Below are 19,873 nucleotides of genomic sequence, written 5' to 3' on the forward strand. Positions count from 1 at the left end.
GTGGATTTGTCAAGCTATCCAGTTTCAGAGCCACATGGCAAACCCAATAGTATGATTGTACTTGTTTGATGTGGAAAACTACTGCATGCCAGCTCCTCTCCCGCTGGCTGCTGGCACGAACGATTTCGCTCCTACACTGATTTCTTGAGCATCAGGTTTTTCTTCTATTTTGCCTCTTTTCAGGTCTTTCTTCTCATAGCGATTGGCAACATGGGATGGGAAGCTAAGATCCCCGTCCATTACAATGGCACTGGCTCTCTCCAAGCCAATGCCATCTCCACTCTTGCAAATGTCTAAAGCAAACTTCTTTGTTTAAGGGTAATATTCAGGGTATCTGCTGAGAAAAAAAACAGTAGAAAACCATTGAGAGAAAGAGGTGGAACCCCTCCACATAGAAGCCCCTTGACTAATAATTAATATCTTAAGATTAATGTGATGAGGGTACGTTTTTGTTGATAAGAAAAACCATTCAAATTTAATAAATTTTCAGATGAATTTTTTATGATTTTGATATTATCATATTAAAACCATCCAAACTGCTTGAAAGCCATTCATTTATGGTTTTTTTAAACTTAAATTAATGTACTTTGAAAAACACTTTCGTACAAGAGAAAAACCAAACAGGCCCTCGACTGAACCTATGAAGACTGATCAAAACAGCCAGCAATGCCATCATCTCCTTTTGAATTTAATGACAGGATCTTTCAACTGCTCGTGTGAATTGCCCATTTATGGAACATAATGTGCCTGTGCCGGCAAATGTGTGTTGTTAAAATTATCTAGTTAAAAAAGGGTCACGCATAGAGTAGAGAATGGAGATGCACCACCGTCGGATCTGCCTGCTTAATCACTAGTTGTCGCCTTCTGGCAAGTATTATACATATTGCAGCAGAGAGGATAGGGTTTGGTTCCATTGACTACTTCCAGAAAAGGGCAGGCACCACCTTGATGGACCACATTGCCAGAAGTCATAGCTCCATTCAATATGGCGCATTATTCCCGTTGCCTTCCAGCCCTTTTTATGGAGTCTGGACCGTCCATTCACGCATGCATATATCATCCCTAACCTTTGTGTCCTTCTCCAGGCCAGACAATAGTTTGGAAGGGCCACCCTTCGCTATTTGATAAAGCAAAAGATCCTGCAGTATTTGTGCAAAAACTGGGAAAGGAGTAATAACTAGTAAAGATTCAAGGGAATGCAAGTTTGGTGGGTTATTGACATGCTTGCTCCCTGCGGTTTGATTTTGAATCACAATATTTACCTCTATGATTTTGGTTTCAAGATTGTGTTTGTGTTTCTGGTTAATTGCGGTTTAAGAAATTTTTACACTCATCATAATTTTAAAAGTTCTTAGATTATGAAAGACACCTGTGAAATTCTTCATTTCAAATTGTTTTTGTATGAAAAAATTAAAGTTTAAATTTATTTTTTTCCATCAATAATCATAAAAGCTACTATAATATTAAAAACACATCAACTTTTAATGTCTATTTATTTTTGCGAATTGGAAAATGTTTTTGTAAAAAATATAACTTTTTTTTGTTATTTCTAAATCTTTTTGATATAATAATATTAAAAATAAATTTAAAAAAATAAAAAATATATTATTTCAATTTATCTCAAAATAAAAAATAATTTAAAAAACAATATTATCATAATAACTAACAAGTTATATAATAACAATATCAAAACTGAATGTCAAAGGCTGGAATCATAAGCGTAGATATGACCTATAAGTTGCAAGTACAAGGACAACCACCACCACCACACTGAAACCATTCCATGCCCAAGAATTGATGCTGGCAAACAAGATGATTCGTGGGTGATTGTTTTTTTTTTCATCTGAAAAATCATTAAATTAATGATTTTTTAGGTGTTTTCCATGATTTTCATATGCTTATATCAAAACAAAACAAAACAAAAATTATTTTATATACACTCTCTCCGCAATACTAAACACACATGAAAAGTCCAGGCACATATGAAGAAGCTATAGCACCAAACAAAATTGACAAAAAAATTATGTTTAGTGTTTATTCACAATGACTAACCCAAAAGCCTGAAATATAAATACCGATGAAGAGAATTTACAGAAAGATGATTGAGAATGACTCGTGCGGAAGCGGCCTCGACAACCAAAGTGCTGAAAACAGATGTAGAATTTACACGTTTGAATTTGAGAGGGGTTCATAGCTGGATTCATTATGCTGTATGAGTCAGATTGACAGCCCTATTCAGTCTCTCGAGGATGCCATTAGCTTTCCTCTTGGCCCTTGAAGTGCCATGTCGAGCCAGTTTAGAAATTGTTCCGTAAGAACTCTCCTCGTCCCTCATTACTTTCCACTTGGTTCGGTCGTTCAAACAGATGGTATGGAGAATGGCAATGCAATTTTCCTTGTTACGGTCACAGGTGCTCTCCCTGATAATGCGAAGCAGGCAAGGAACAGCTCCAGAGTCTCCCAGTTCCTCGACCACCTTTTGATGACTAGCAAGCACAGCGAGGATAGCCAATAATTCATCAACATGCATACCATTCATGATCTTTGTCAGAATCACCTTTAATGCACCATCCCTCACAGCTCTCGCCTTGTTTTCATGGATAATACACAGGTTAAAAATCGCAGAAGCAACATCTTTCATAGCTGAAGGATGTCCCTCCTCTAAAAGGTCAATAAGTGGTTTCAGGGCACCTGATTTGCCGATCAGTGTCTTGTTCGAATCTAGAGCAGAGAGTGTGAAAAGGGCAGCAGCTGCATTAGTCCTCGTCTCAATACTTCCAGACCTTAATGCTTCCATAAGAAGAGGAATTACCATGGGGGTTTCAGCAACAAGCTTCTTGTTATTGTCGTGGATCGAAAGGTTCAACAGGGTGGTGATGATATCTTCTTGGAGATCAGGGTACATCGAACTTCCAGACTTACCCTCAGAGAGTGGTCTGAGCAATTGAGGAATGGCCTCAGGTGACTCGCTAAATAACGCCCGGAATGAAGGCATCCTCTTTGTCAACAGCCTCAGCTCCCTTGCTGCATCTTTTTGTTCAGGAAGTGTTAGAGACATTTTTTCAAGCAAAGACAGAAAATGGTCGCGATCTGCTTCTGTTATTCCTTCCTCGTTAACATGTTGAGCAAGGTCTGGCAATTTTAACCCCTGACTCTTACACCACTGCGATATCATTTCCCTTATCAACAGATTAGGAGTGAGAATTGTGTGTGACAGTACTTGTTGCGTTAGAGGGCACGTCCGATTGCCTGCTTTCAGCCATTTCTGGATGAAGGGTCTATCATACGTCTGAACAGTACAAGCATAGAAAGTAGAACAAATTAACATCCAATAAATAACAAGCGGATATGAAGGACTAGCAGAAAATGAACTCATCTCATGCCATGGCCTATGAACTCATCTCATCCACAGTACTTTGATCCCACCAACCCCACAACAGAATTCGAACTCCGGTAATAAATATTTTACCAAAAAATATATTCACTATAAACCACCTAAACACTGTATGTTTACAACTCAAATGGATACACCAGAACAATATACCAGTGTTTGGTTTCTGAGAAAATAAGAGAGGGGGGGGGGAAGTGTTTGGTTTCTGAGAAAATAAGAGAGAGAGAGGGGAAAAAAAAAAACTCCTAGCAATTACGTTACCCCCTTTCTTTCTGACTCCTATGTGCAGTCAAAGAGCTGCCTAAACTGATCAAGAATTGAAGATGGTGTACTATTAGGGCCAAGTGACAAGAATCAAAATTTTCTACCCAAAATCACAAATGGGAATCCAGAAAAGCACTCATTATAATCAATCCATAATTAAAACGAAAAACAAAGAAGCGATTCGAGATTTTGAAATTGGTTCATTATTTTAAAAGACTAAAATCCCATCACCATTTATTCAAATTAATGTAGAAAAAATACAGGTAATTACAACGTTTCCCAGCTCACCAAGAGCTGAAAAACCAACACACACGCACACAAAAATCTGTTTATTTTTTGCGTTTTCTTGGGAACCAAACAGAGTGAAACTCAAAATTCCCTTAGAAGAAGCACTAACCTGGCCTGTAGCCAAAACCACAGGATCTCTCATCAATTCCTTGGATAAAGGGCACTTAAATTCTTCAGGGCACAAAACTGTTTCACGCAGCTTCAACGACGATGATCTCCTCTTCACCTTGAGTTCCTTCAAAGCAAAAAGAGTCTCTCTTGCTTGATCAATTAATTCCGTCCGGTAATCCTCATCATCCACAATGTTCCTCACTAGCTTCTGCAGTTCTTTCTTTAATTCCATCGCCTTAGTCATCACCATCGGATCGGATTCAAAGACCCCTGTTTTCGCCATGGGACGGAGAATTTCAAACGAGGGCCGACGTTAGTTCCCTTGAGTGGCCGAACAAACTGCTCTGTTTCATTCTTCCTTCATTTATTTCATCTCTTGGCTTCGAGGGTTTTTGTTTCCTTCCCAGAGTACTTCTACCGGTCTGAGAAGAAAGCGCTCTCTCTCTCTCTCCCCCCCAAAAACACAGTATTTTCTCTGATATGGCTTGCTCTAATTTCTATCTATAGAAACTTTCACACGCTTTAAGTGAGAGAGCAGCCAACCGCTTCTTCTCTCCGCTCCACCGGTCCTTCCTTTTCCTTTTTCTCGGAATATCCTCTGTCTGTGTGTAATGCGTATATCATTTATTTTTTCAAACTAAAATAAATAAATAAATAAAAATGATTGAGTTTTGTGTTATTAAAACGTTAAATGGAAGAGTGCCGTGTGTTAATTAAATAATTTTTAGAACTGGTTAGGTATAAATTATAATTACAAGAGCTTTAGTTTAGATCATGATCCACTAAGATTTTGAATTCAAAAGGTGGATAGAACACTGAAACAAATAAAAAGATTGTATGAATTTTAAATAGATATCAAAGTACTTTTGATGATTTAATAATATTATAATTTAAATCGAGAATTTCTAGTTGTATTATTTTGAATTTTGAATGAATAAAAAACTTATTAGTAAATAATTAAGTTATAATTTATGGGTAAACTCATTAAATTTCTTTTACGTGTTATTATAAAAATAAAATTGGATGTTTAAGTTATTTAATTATTTATTTTGAATCTATTTTAAGAAGAGTTGGTTGTTTTTGAAAATCAATGTTAGACATACAAATTAATGGGGGCATTCACTCTTTTCATTTTTAATAAATTATTTAATATTTTATAAGATCATAATTAATTATTTATTACTTTCCACGTTTGTTTGTTTGTATAGAGTTTTATTAAAATTATTTGTTTGGGTGCATAGTATTTTTCAATTGTTTTTCTTTTATTTAAATTGACAGATTCTAAGAGGATATACTAATATTCTGGGATTTAAAAGGAAGATTTTATTTGAGGAAATAAAGATGGAATAAATGTCTTTATTTTTCCATGCCACAAATGGCAGCAATAAAGTGTCATGTGGTAATGTTTTCAATTTTATTGATAATAATAAATTATAAAATAATCATTATTTTCATACTACATCCATGAAAATTGTATTTTTTATTGTCTGTAAGAAATAATTGATAGTATTGTTAATATAATATGATTTTGCCAACAACAACTGTATTTTTAATAATTTAAATAATAAAGAAGATTTAGGTTATTTATATGGAATTGAGTTACATCGTAGGCATACATATAAATAAATTAATGACAGGATGGGCAGTACTACCCGACTTCATTAATAAAAGATTTAATATTATTGATAATTTCTATTCTCCTTCTTCCAATTAAAATCATCCATCATATTTTTATTAAAAAAATTAATGATAAATAACATAAATAAATATCTATTTTGTTTGTGGTTTAGTGATAGAAGAGACTTGTTTCCTTTCTCTATATCTAAATTTGATTTTTTATATATATGTTTGTCATTTTTACAATGATTTATAGGATATTTAATAAGATCAAAAATTAGTTATGGTGTGTGTAAACTAACCTAAACAACTTGAATTATAAAAAAAAAATACATATTTTATAAATGAAATTCTCACTTTATTTAATAAAATATCCTTTTACTACTCCAGTAGCACTCTTCAACTTTTTTTCTGAAATTCCCACCAACTAACAAAGAGAAATTTTGTATATATTATTTTTGTAAATAAAGATACAATTTGCAATTTTCTTTAAAAATAATTCAAAAATACAAAAAGAAAAATAACAAGAACAATGATCAAGAGGGAGGAGCATGGGACCCGAAAGGTCTCGGCATAATACGCAATCACGGAAAATCCATGGGCAGAAAGCTGGCATGCCGCGTGGATTTAAAATTAATTTAGGTTGGACACAAGCAGACGTGTGCTTCTTTCGATAAATTACATCCTCCTCTCAATAATTTTGATCTTTCTAATTAGTGTTGCCCCCCCGGAACCATCATAAACAAAAAAACAAAGATAAAACAAAAAACATTAATATGATTATTTAAATCTGGACCGGTCCATGACCCGACTTTAAATTTAGATAGAGATTAATCTCAATTAAACTACATCTACTCAAATTAATTAATGTTGTTTGAAGATTATTTTTTTAAAAGTAATACGATGTTATTTTGAAAAATATTTATATTATATTTTAATGCATTGATGGGATCATAGATTAACTGTTGAGTCGGTTAAATTTGACTATATTAACTTTCATATATTATAATTTAAAACTTATTTTAAATTGACAAGGTACTAAATTAACGTGCTACATTTAATCAAGTTTATTAACACCGGTTAAGAATGTTTGTGTTTATTTGATATCTTGGTAGGTTTTGTTTTTCAAACTGTTTTTTAAATTGTATTTCATATGAAAAAATTAAATTAATTTCTTTAGTGTTTATATGGTTTTATATGTTAAAATAAAAATTATAAAAAATATTATTTTAATATATTTTCAATTAAAATATAAAATTCTTAAAAACACCGACACCAGCTACTCCCACTCGTTTAATAGTCGATTAGGATTTAGGACTAGGCTGTTTGATTCACATGTAAGTTCCAGGCAAAGACTGCATCTATTCATCTTGCTTACACGTGGCAGAGTGAGTATAGAGAAAATTTTCTGAATCAATTGATCCTCTTAATTTCAATTCTGTTAACTTCATTTTGCTTACATGTGGCATGGGTTAAAAAAGAGCTAGTGAGAAAGGGACATGACAAGATAGACTATGATAACATTAAAAACCAGTTTAAATTCTTTTTTTTTTAAATAAAAAAATAGATTTGGTGATGTTTGGATTTATATTGTTGAGTCCCATCTCGATAATATTAAGTTTTGAGTAAATTTTAGAACTAATTCAATTTTTTATTTTTTTTCCTATGGCTGAAAGCCTGAAGTTTTGGGTGAAGGTGGTATTGCATTTTAGGCCTTTTGGTGGTATTAGGACGATTAGATGCTTGGTAGTGCCTAATTTTACGCTTTAAATTACTTTTTAAGGAGTGAGGGTTCAAGATTAATTACAGTTGAAATCAATTCTTAACTATAATTAAATTTAATTATAATATTTAATTTGAATTTAATAAATAAATAAATTAATTAAAATCTCATATTTGAATAAGATGAAATTCAATTCATTTTTCTTATAATACCCTCTTTGCCATCAATTTATTTCTTCGAATATTTCTATAAAAACTAATTAGATAGATATTTTAGAAGAGGTAATTTTAACATTAAATTTTTCATCTTTGGAATTGTAAATCAAAGGCTTGACCTTTAATTTATTTTTATAGTATTTATAGAGGTTAAGCTCCATTTAAAATTTAATTTTTAACACACAAAAGAATTCTAAACATGAAATTTCAATTAAAATCTTTGGATTGAATTTAATTTAGAGGATTCCAAGTATATTGTTAAAATAGTATTTTGTTTGGGAGTGTTCTGTATTTATATGGATAGAGTTCTTTAAATTTTGATATGGTGTTTTTATTTGTTTAACAATATAGAACACATTTATCATTAAAATTTGCTTTCTGATGGTTGTTAGACATTGATCGTTGGAGTTAAGGTAGTGGAAAGGAAACTATATTATGTATAGTTCGAGGGTCAAGTCCTATCATTTCCATGAGCATTCTGAATTTGATATATATGGATTTGATTAGAATCTCTTTGCGAGAGTGAAAAGCATAATATTTTCTATCCGGATGTGAGATCTTCTCATGTAAATATTTATTTTTTTGCATGCAAAAAAGAAAGAAAGAAAGAAAGATGGGAAAAGTTAGAATTTTTTCATACTAGAAAACCTAAAAATAAAAGGGGAAGATCCTCTTTCTAATGGTGACTTCGAGTTTGTTTGGCCTCTTACTTTTCTATCTTTTTATTGGTTTTTTTAATTAAATTAGAGTAATTAAAAGTATCAAATAAGTGTTTGATAAATATTTTAATACTTAATTGCTTAAAATTTAAAAATGCAAGGTGATTCTAGCTATAATTATATTGGATTTCACATTAAAAAAAGCGATAGATTAAGATGAAGATATAATTATTCTTTGTCAATATAATTATTCTTTGTCAATATACACAAATATATGCAATCCTGATTTAATTATGATAATCACCAAAAAAGAATAAAAAAATATTTTATTTAACAAAAATATTGTATGTACATGTTTAAAAATCATTGTAATCTCTCTCTCTCTCTCTCTCTCTCTCTATCTCTATCTCTATATATATATATATATATATATATCCTGATTTAAAGGAATGTAAAAAACTGTTCATGCACGTTAATCTAACAGAAACCAATGATAAGATATTAAATACCATGAATATTTTTTATATTGAAAGATAATATTTTTGACATTAGAGTTACCATTATGCTCATTTTATTAATATGCACATGTAGATAGCATTGTTTTAAAATCTCGCTCATTTTGATGGGTTAATTTAAAACTTGGTCGATATAAAATTTAAATTAATTTGAGTTTAAAAAATAATAAATACAAATTTAATTAACCAGTTAAAATTCAATTATTAAAAACTATGGTAGGTAAACATGGCAAGTGGTAACTCTGAAGGAAAAAAAAAGATTTTTGCTTGAGATTTTATTTTTTGTTTTTCATTTTGAACTATGTTTGTTTTTGCTTTAAAATAATATTTTAAAATTTTTTATTTTAAATTAATTTTTTATAATTTTAAATATTAATAATACCAAAAAAATTTAAAAACTATTTTAATTAAAAAAATATTTTAAAAATTATTATTATTAGAGGAGAATCCATCGCTCTCCTTGTGAGGTGGACGTTACTTGTACATGCCAACTCGGATCACTGTCCATACGTGTAAGAGTGGGACCTATTCACGCACGTGTCTGTCTTCTGTGTTTCCTCGCATGTCTAAACTGTCAAAACATCTTCGGTCGTCGTTTTCGGTGTTGCCGAGAATGACCATCAATCATTGATAAATGCACTTCCCTAGTTCCAAATTTTCATGTGACAAAACAGGAAGATTGTTCGCCAATGGTGTCACTTCAACAGAAAATTGTTTTCTTTGAAGGGGTAACGTGTCAATTGCCTTGTGATCTTGAAACGTTGCATCTCTAGTTGCTGTTATTTTAAAATATGAAAGATTAATATTAAAAATATTTTAAAGTGCTATTAAACCTGATTTAGTATATCAATTTTGAAATTTTATAATTTAATTTTAATTTTATATTAAATTTTATAAAATTTAATTTAAACTAAATTAATTAATTTTACAAATTAAATATAAACTTAATAACGGGTAAAACTCTCATGTGTATTTAGATATCTAGGAGATTGCAGATACTGCGAAGTCTTCAATTTATTCAAGATGATGCCAAACTTTCCTGTGGTCTCTACTCTTGACTTATCGTTTCATTGGACATGCACGTTTGAAAGTTTTGCCCTGCACATGTTTTTTCAAAATTGCATAATCTTCTTACCGCATTACATTGACAATAGTCTTACTATAAAAAACAATTTAATTACTGTGATACAAATATAATAATGCTAATTTCAATCTAGTTTTTTCACTAATGCATTATTACTTTTTCTAAATGACTTATTTTCTTAAAAAAAAATCATGTCCAGTCTATCTCCTGCCCAATCAAGCGATGCATGCTTTTGTTTTTTTAAGTTTAATGGTGTGGATATAACAAAAAAAATAATTTATTATATGCATTAGCAGATAATACATCATTTATACATCTTTAGAGTTTAACAACTACAGTAATTAAAAAAATAAGATTTCTTGTTTTTTTACCCAACAACTTATTTCTAATTTAAAACATCTATGAAACATTTTAGAGATCTTAGAGATCATATTAAGCAAATTAATGGCCACAAAAAATGTGAAAAACCACCATAAAACCTAAAATGCATCAAAAAAATATTCCTAAGTTTAAATATAATTTTTTATATGTTTTCAAGGTAAACAAAACACACATAATTTTAACTCCCTTTAATATATGAAATTATTTGACATAAATTTTTTTTACTAATGCATTATTACTTTTTCTAAATGATTTTTTAAAAAACAAATCATGTCGAGTCTATCTCCTACCCAATCAAGCGATGCATGCTTTTATTTTTTTAAGTTTAATGGTGTGGATGTATCAAAAAAATAATTTATCATATACATTAGCAAACAATGCATCATTTATATATTTTTAGAGTTTAACAACTACAGCGACCGAAAAAATAAGATTTCTTGTTTTTTTACTCAACTTATTTCTGGTTTAAAACACCTAAGAAACACATTAGAGACCGTATTAAACAAATTAATGGCCACAAAAAATGTGAAAAACCATCCTAAAACCTAAAATGCATAAAAAAAATATTCCTAAGCTTAAATCTAATTTTTTATATGGTTTCAAGGTAAACAAAACACACATAATTTTAACTCTCTTTAATATATGAAATTATTTGACAAAAAAAAATTATTTTGGTGGTTGGATTCCTCATTAATAGACATTTTCTCTCTCAAATCAAGAATCTGACAACTTTCTCTAACAAAAAAAAAAAAACTGGAAAATGAGTAAAATGAAATTTGGTATCAAAATTGAATTTTATAAAATTCAAGGAACAATTCTTCTATTATCTAAAAATAACAAGGGACTCAAATGAATTTGTGAAATAAAATTTTAATTTATAACTTATATTTTTTTTTCACTCCAGTCTCTTTTCTTTCAATTCAACCCTTCCTTGTAAAAAAAATAATTGGGCTCTAATTTAGTCTTAAAATAGCTTAATTATGGGGAAAAAACACAAATAACTAAATTGAAAATTTTAAAAAATTTTACTATTGTAATTCACAATCAAATGTGAAAAAGTAAACAATGTTTTCGTGAACAATAAAAATAACATACATTTTAGCTTTATATCTAATGTATAATATATATTTTGAGAGTGTGGTGGAGTTTTTTTTAAAATGATTTAAAAAGTATTAAAATAATATATATATATATATATATATTTATTTGGTACCAATACATTAAAATAAATAAATAAAATACTAAAAAAATTACTACGCATTTTTAAAAAATTCAAAGATATAGAAAAGTGTATTCCAACTACGCTCCTAAATCGTCATTTAATCCCTTTGTCTACATCATATTTTTATATATAGAAATTAAGTTGTTTCATGGTATCATGGTATCATTTAATCCCTTTGTCTAAATTAGATTATTATCCGACCACTTTTGAAATGAAAATCAAATCTCTAATTTGATAAATCAAAGATACATCTTCTTACCACTTCACTTGCAACCTTACTTTGATAATTGTTATTTCTTCATTTTAATATAAGAAATGAAGGGGGTTTGCAGAACCAAGAATAATCTTATTATTATTATTATCATTATATTAAATTGAGAATTATAGCTAGAACAACTTGCTTTAATATTGAAGTGGGTCACGAGATAAACTAATTGGTCCACGGGAGCAAGAAATTATGTTGTTCAAACTTGATCCAATATTCTTCCATTAATAATGGGAACACACCTAGTCTATGTTTATTTGACAAAAAATATTCTTCCATGATTTTTTCCCGCATTAATTTTCGTGTTTGATTAAAATAGAAAAAATCTAACTCGTTGAAAATTGAACACAGTACATAGAAAGGTAAGCAAATTATGAATCAGGAAAAACAAAACCCCACGCAACCATAAAAGCACCATTACTGCAATTATATCCAAGCTTTCTTAATCTTTTTACATATACAATGGATAATATATTATCATGAAATTAAATGATTTTAATAAAAAAATAGTGGAAAATGTATATGAAAAAAAACTAAGAAAGCATATATATATATATATATAAACATTACTAGATATATTGTTTCTCGGAAAGAAAGAAAACCTAAACAGAAAAGAAGATTACTAGAATATTTACTATATTTTTTGCTGTAAAATCGAGGAGAAGACGACTGAAAACAGCTTAACATGTGCAATATTGTCAATAGCTTATAAAATAAGGTTTATTAATTACCCCTTTAATTATTCAAGTTTGATTGGCCGGTAATTCGGCGATTAATATTTCATGCTCTCGATTTCTCCCTTCAATTTTTTTAAGGCTAATAGTGCCGTGAACTACACTCAAACGAGTGGAAAAAATCTGAGGGCAGGCCTCATGGATTAGTATAGAAGAGATCTGCATGCAAACACGAAATCGCAGCCGGCGGCACTACCACACGTTGCTTGCTGAAATATTAAGCAAGAAACGGTCTGTGACGGGCTATGATTATTATTATTATAAACGAAATGACGGTCTGTGACGGGCTATGATTATTATTATAAACGAAATGTGACTCTGTAGTGGGTGACCAGATTCCTCGAGAAAGTATTGAAAAAGAAAATACTCTAGTTAGTTTCCAAGTCCATGGATGTATACTGCTGCTTCGATGCCACCAGAAAACATCGTGCAAACGGCACGAGGAAGCTCTGAAATGGGGAGATTAGATGGAGATTTGGTGTCTGAAATCTTGAAGAGGCATGCCATGCTTTTTGTAATATGTGCTGTATATTGACTCGAATCTTTGAAAGTCAACGTAGATTTAGTAGAGTTTGATCAAATCAAGCCTAATCTTTCCTAGACCATGTATGTCTCTGAAGAATAAACTTGGTCTCATAACTCATCCTGCATCCATCATAGAAAGGAGAGCCAAGCAGTCGATGGATGGATATTATTTGTATGTTGAATTTAAAGCCCAAAAAACCACAAAACCATTCAGTTTCTCATAGGATTAGTTAAGAGAAGGACCCTTTTTTTTCAACTGCATTTTGAATTGTATTTTTTCTATATATTAGGTATATGAAAGTACTACTCATTATATTTCAATCAATATATATATATATATATGAAAGATTTGTTTTTTGTTAATACCTGTATTAAGAATATTTTCCAACAATATTAATACATATATTAGATATATTTTTTTCTTTTTGATAATATCAAGATAATATTATACTTTAACTCATTTTTTCTATAAAAAAACTCATGAGCTATAAATAGATTATTAATCCTATAAAAAAACTTTGTAATATTATTATATTTTCTCTAAATTTATCATTGATTTAATCATTAAAGAATTCTTAAATTCATTAAAAAAATCTTTTATAAATATCAAGTACCAGACTATGAACCATCTCAATAAGAAAATTGAATATATTACTAAAATTAAGAGATTAACTTATTATTTAAGAAATAAATCTTATCCCCAAGATATTTGGATAGTTTGAGATATCATTGTATGTCAATTAAACTTAAATCTCCATTCGAACAATCTTAAAGTTTGAATTTAGGAAGTTAAAGAAGTATATCTCTTTAATTCATAGTGAGTGTTAGACATTATAATAACTTTTGTGCTTTTAATTTTTTTTAAAAAAAAAAGCTTAAGAAATATTTTTAACTATGGGTTTAAAAGTATGGATTTTTAAAAATATATGTTTAATAAAATTGTTATGAGATGAATTTTTGTATATAAAATAAATGAAAAGTAGGTTTTCATAAATGATAAACATGTTATTTTATCTTCTACAAAACTAAGGTTTGAAACATAATTATGTACAGGGTCATTGCAAAAAGCATAAGCTATTTAACTAATAAAACATAAAGTTTTATATATAATCAAACAAAATGCATAAGCTATTATAACACCAAATTATCTAGGATTCGTTTATTATTGTGATAATAATTGCTTTTTAAAATATTTTTTGTTTATAAATACATCAAAATAATATTTTTTTATTTTTTTAAATTTTATTTTTGATATCAATGCATCAAAATAATTTTTTTAAAAAAATTTAAATAAAAAAATAAAAAATTCCAAAATAATGGATAAGAAAGATTAGGTGAGCCTTAAATAATGAAGAAGAAAAGTGGAAAGATAAGTGAAAGAAATATAGAATAGCTGTAGTTAAAGCATGATTGTCTCAAGTGGTGACAGAATATTTAACTTTGTTAATTTTATGGGAAAATCTTTTGCAGAAACGATTGATCCCATATTGCCTTTCACCTTTAAGACTGAGCACAAATTAAAGAAGATGAAGATAGTTGGATGGAAGGTCTTAATCCCAACATGTTTGGCTTTTAGCTTTTGTATTCGAGAGGAGACATGGAAGAACCCTATGTTTCTAAACCCTCCTCGATAAAATACTTGAGCAAGTCAAATCTTTTTTTTTTTATTCTTGTATGAAAAAACAAAAACCCTAGGCGAGCCACCTTTAGAATACACTAGGCACGCACGTACCATCATCATAATTGCCAGAAGGCCTGGTCCAGTCCTTCGAGCCAACTCTTGAGATCGAGCCCGAACCATCCGATGAGGGGTCTTAGGGTTTTGGGTTTATTAGAAAAATAAAAATGATGGAGGTGGGGAAAATGGGGCAGACCTTTTCTAGGTTTAAATCTATTGATATATCTCGACTAACACAGGATATATTATCATAGAATGACCAGAAAAACACAAATAAATCCACATCCATGCTTATTAAGCATGGCATGTCCTAGTCTAGTGGGTTGATATGTTAAACCTGAAATTTAAATCTAAATTGGCTTTAATACTGAATTGGCTAAATTTAAAGGTCCAGTTGAATTATTAAAATTGAATTTAAATTAAACCGGGTTTAAAATAGTTTTTTTAGGAAAAAATTAAATAATATTGTTTAAATTTATTTAAATTAACCCAATGATTTATAAATTCAGTCGACAACTCAATGATTCAATAGGCTCGGACAATTATGTTATTATCAGCACTCGTAATCTCGTAGGCATGATATTTTTGGTGCTCTAGGAAATATCATAGTTCTTCGGACAACATCTATGCTAGTCCCAAGGCAATGCAAGTGATGGTAGATGGGTGGATGTCGTGCGATAGTGGAATTCACAGATATTTCTTTTTCTTCCTCGCTAGACATCAATAGAAACAAAATGGTGAAAGGAACTGGGAAAATGTTTGGAAGTGTGATAACTTTGTTTTAATTATATTTTATTTGAAAAAAATATTAAATTAATAATTTCTTTAGTATATATTTTATAGTTTTAATATACAAAATAAAAAAATATAAAAAAATATAAAAACATGAAAGATATTTTTTTAAATTATTACACACCCACTATTATAGGAGTAAAGGGTTTTTAATATATACATGCATTTATGTCTCTGTTTGCATGGGTCGAGCCAGCCCGCTGGGTAAAATGCTAGCTTGCCAAGTCTGAACACTCAAGCCGGGCTACCAGGCTGAAATAGCACCCCAGGCCCATGTAATCATCCGGGCTACCAGTCTGAAAATTGCACCCAGGCCCATATAAATAGTCTGGGCTGAGACCGGCCCGTCGAGCAGTCTTCCCGGTCGTCAGGCTGCGCAGAGGATGAGTCGACTAAAATCATGAATCATCAGGTAGCGATTATTTTTCTATATCATTAGGTTGATTCATTAGGATAATAATATTGATAAGAAATTATCATGATATAGATGTATTACCTGTGCAAATGTAGCATAAGCACACAAATAGTATGTCGGCAGCTACTATTTTTGGCAGGAGGCTAGGTTTTGAATCCCACAACCACACCGATTTGAAAAGTAAAAAAAAAAAGAAGAAGGATTTTATCTACCAGTTAAATTCGTTTTCTATGTTCTTGTTGTTGCATGGGCCTAAGGCCCACAACTACCCTGTTTGCAAACTAGGGCAACCCTGTTAAAGTCACTGAGCCTTTAAATCACCGAGGGGAAAAAGAAGTACGTTTGATTGGTTGACCAATTATTATTTCGGATAATTATGCAAATCACTCGATTTTTATGCCAGGTAATCGATCTGACCCAATTCTTTTTGGATTATCCTAATTTTACCTGAAATTTTTTACCCAAAATTATCCCAAAATCTACTCATGACGTTATTTAATTTTATTTTCAATATCCTTTAAAAGATTTCAATTAATTAAATAAAATTAGTTCCAGTGAAAGTTTTGATTAGATAGAATTATGTTAAAGAAACAAAAATTAAGCCCATTAATTTAATATTTTTATAAATACATAAAAAAAAGAATTCTCGCAACTTGGATAACTGAAATTATTTTTTATTTTACCTGAATTTACTCAATATCTATTTTTTATTAAATAATGTTGCCCTTAGTTGACCCTTTAACGAGCTGCCACTTGATTGGTTTGTGAGATAGATAATCCACAGCGCGAGTGACGTGAGCAAATTAGCATAATAATTAATATATGTTTCGTGGTTTCGCCGCTGGTTTCATAGATTTCTGGTTTCCCACAACACACCGACCGTTTCATTTAAATATGATTTGTGTTTTTATTATAATAATATATTTCCCATATAAAATATAATAAAGTAAAGAGATAAGGGTAATTTTTAAATAATTTTAAGAATTACGAAACAAAGAAAAGCACTCTGCCAGCAGAGCCCCCTAGCAATAGTATAAACCTAGTTAAACTATAGAATTTTGTCGTAAACTGCAGCCATTCCTTGATAATTTCTTTTTTCTTTTTCTTTTTTTATTTTTAATTACTTGGGTGTGGAAGCCAGCCAAGTACAAAGACAAGGAAGGGACAGGGAAACTTGAAAGGAAGTTGTTCATACGTAAACGTTGTCTGCGTATGTGGACAAATTTCATGCAAGAACAAAACAAAGAAATACACACACACATTTACTGTAAGAATAATAAAAATTAATTAAGAGAATAAAAGAAGAACAAAGAAAAATGGATTGTCAATGAACAAGCTGGCATGCATCGCCTCGTGTGTTGGAGGGATGTTCCTGCGTTGGCTTTACATGAATTTTTTTTACTGCCCAAACAAGGTTTACAAGAAAATAATAATAATAACATTAATTCTTATCAATATATATATAAAGATTGTGAAATAATCCATCTTGAGAGGCTTCTAATTAATCTCATGCTTAATTACCAATAAGAAACTAGTCGAGGTCCTATCATTCATCCGCAATCCATTTTCGAATTTCGATAAAAATTTCCTCTACAATTAATAAGTAATTAATTTTTATTTATTTATTTTTTAAAATACATATATACTTCTTGTTTGTATTATTTAACAATGCCCCATGAGAGGTGATTCGATTTCAATAAAAATTGTATTCGTTAACAAATAATTTTTTATAAAATAATATTTTGTACAACAATTTTGTCGAAATATTATACTAATTAATATTTTATACAAGAAGTTTGGCGAATGAGTTGTATGTTTGTAATTATTTTTCTAAATTCCGTACATCTTGTTTGTATTAGTTAACAACGCCCCATGACAGGTGATTCGATTTCAATAATATTTTTATTTGTGAATAGATAGGTATTTTATATAACAATTTTGTCATATATTAATAAAAACAAAACAAAAAAAGAGTTAGTTTTACTGTTCATATAAAAAATAAAACAAATGATTGCATTTTTTTTAATTATTTAATTATAAGTTTTGTATGGTAGTTTAGTGGTTAAAGTGTGGAAGTAATGAGAGGCTATCAGTTTGAGTTTAGCTACTGCCATAAGTTTTTTAACTAACAAAATTGATATATTATTTTAAATATTTTAGATTGCAGTAGTGTCTTAACTTGGTTGGTTAAAGTACACAAATCACCTATAATGTCGCGGATTCAAGCTGGCTAGGCTTGATATTTGATTTAGGTTATATTTGTTTAAAATAAATTATTTTTTAATATTTAATAGTGTAAAAATAAGTTGAAAAATATTTTTTAATATTTTGTTATATCATGAAAAATAAACTAAAAAATAACTTATTAATATTTTATTTCTCAAGTTTATTAAAATAATAAGGAATAAACTTTATAAATTAGAAATTTTAATATGAATGAAATTAAAAAAATATATAATTTCATAAATTATCTCAAATAAAATAAATAATAATCAAAATAATAGAGATCAAATCTAAAAAAAATAAAAGATGAAGAAATTAAAATAATAATATTAACATTTCATAAATTATTTCACATAAAATAAGTAACAATCAAAAGAATGATAATCAAATTTAATAGATAAAAAGTTTCAATAAAAAAATAATAAGGAAAAAACAAATAACAATTATAAAAATAAGAACTAAAATTAATATAAAAATTAAATTTTAAGAGATGAAATTGAATAATAAATATTCGAAACAAAATATATATAGCAATCAAAATTTTAAGGACCAAATTTGATATAATCAGTAAATAATATGATATTCCTAAATTTTTCACAACTTTCAGAAACTGTTTTCCGTCCAAATTTTCTAGGAAAACTCTTTTTTGGAAACAAAATCAAATTTTTCTTTAACTGAAAAGTGTTTTCTGTTGACAATTTTTTTTAATAGCAAACAAACACAAGAAAATTTAGAAAATAATTTTCCAGAAACCACTTTCCACGAAACAAGTATAACCTTAAAATAAATAAAAACAACATGAATTTTTTTTGTTTACAAAAAGAGAGGATGGAAAAAGATGGGCTAGACACACGAACCTTCCTTAGGCCCACACGTTTGGCTCTTTATGTCAAGCCCATTCCAACATAACTAAGTTTTTTTAGTCACCTTGTTTTTTATTTTCAAGGCCATCATTTAGATGAGGGTTTTTATTCAATTTTATCCTTCTGCATTGAGTTTATGGTAAATTGCTTTTTTTAAAAAAAAATTATTATAATAAAATAAAAAAATTAAATCAATCAAGTGAAATTCATAACTGAGATAATGAGTTTAAAGAATTGATTAAATATCAATCAAAGAGTCAGGTTGATATTTTTTTGATATTTTTTTTTTCCAATTCCATCATTTGGTGTGATTTTTTTTTTGAATTTATCTTCCATATTAGGTTAATAGTAAGTTAATATTGATATTTTATATCATATAATAAAATAAAAATTAATTCAATTTAATAGAATTCACAACTAGGTGATAAGGTTATATCAAATTTAATGACAATAATGAGAAGTTTTTAATAGTCTAAATATTTATTTTTATGCTTTAAAAAATTTGTGTGAAAGTAATGTGAAGTTGTGGATTTGAGTTGACATAAGTTTTAAGTCTATTTTTGAAATCTCCAAGAGGATAGTTCAAATTGAATTAATGTAAAATGCAACTTGTCAGAGATATCAGGTCATTATGAGATTTTCTTGTTTTTTACCTCGAATGAGATATCATGTATTTCACTAAAAAAGAAATGATCAAATCATTTAAATATTATAGTATGAAGTGACAATAAAATACAATTAGATAATGCTATAATTTTTTCAACTAAGTTAATATATTATTTTAATGTTTTAAAATAAAGTGGTGTCTTTGCCCAGCTTGGTTAAAGTACAAGGCACCTATAAAGTCACGAATTCAAGTTTCTTTTAGCTTGATAAGTGGTATTTTTGTGGTTGTGACTGTGGTTGTA

At 29.3% G+C, this 19,873-nt stretch overlaps 1 protein-coding gene across 1 annotated transcript; it reads right to left on the reverse strand.

The window, feature by feature from the left end:
• Positions 1-1,915: 1,915 nt before the first annotated feature.
• Positions 1,916-4,665, reverse strand: PUB9 (plant U-box 9). The gene is made up of 2 exons (XM_011026284.1): positions 4,053-4,665; positions 1,916-3,289 (listed from the first exon to the last, which is right to left on the reverse strand). Exons 1-2 carry the CDS (start codon positions 4,335-4,337, stop codon positions 2,204-2,206), a joined length of 1,371 nt encoding a protein of 456 aa, XP_011024586.1. The 5' UTR covers positions 4,338-4,665; the 3' UTR covers positions 1,916-2,203.
• Positions 4,666-19,873: the final 15,208 nt, after the last annotated feature.

This window comes from Populus euphratica, unplaced genomic scaffold (genome assembly GCF_000495115.2).
Source record: "Populus euphratica unplaced genomic scaffold, PopEup_1.0 scaffold58.1, whole genome shotgun sequence".
Lineage (NCBI taxonomy): Eukaryota > Viridiplantae > Streptophyta > Magnoliopsida > Malpighiales > Salicaceae > Populus > Populus euphratica.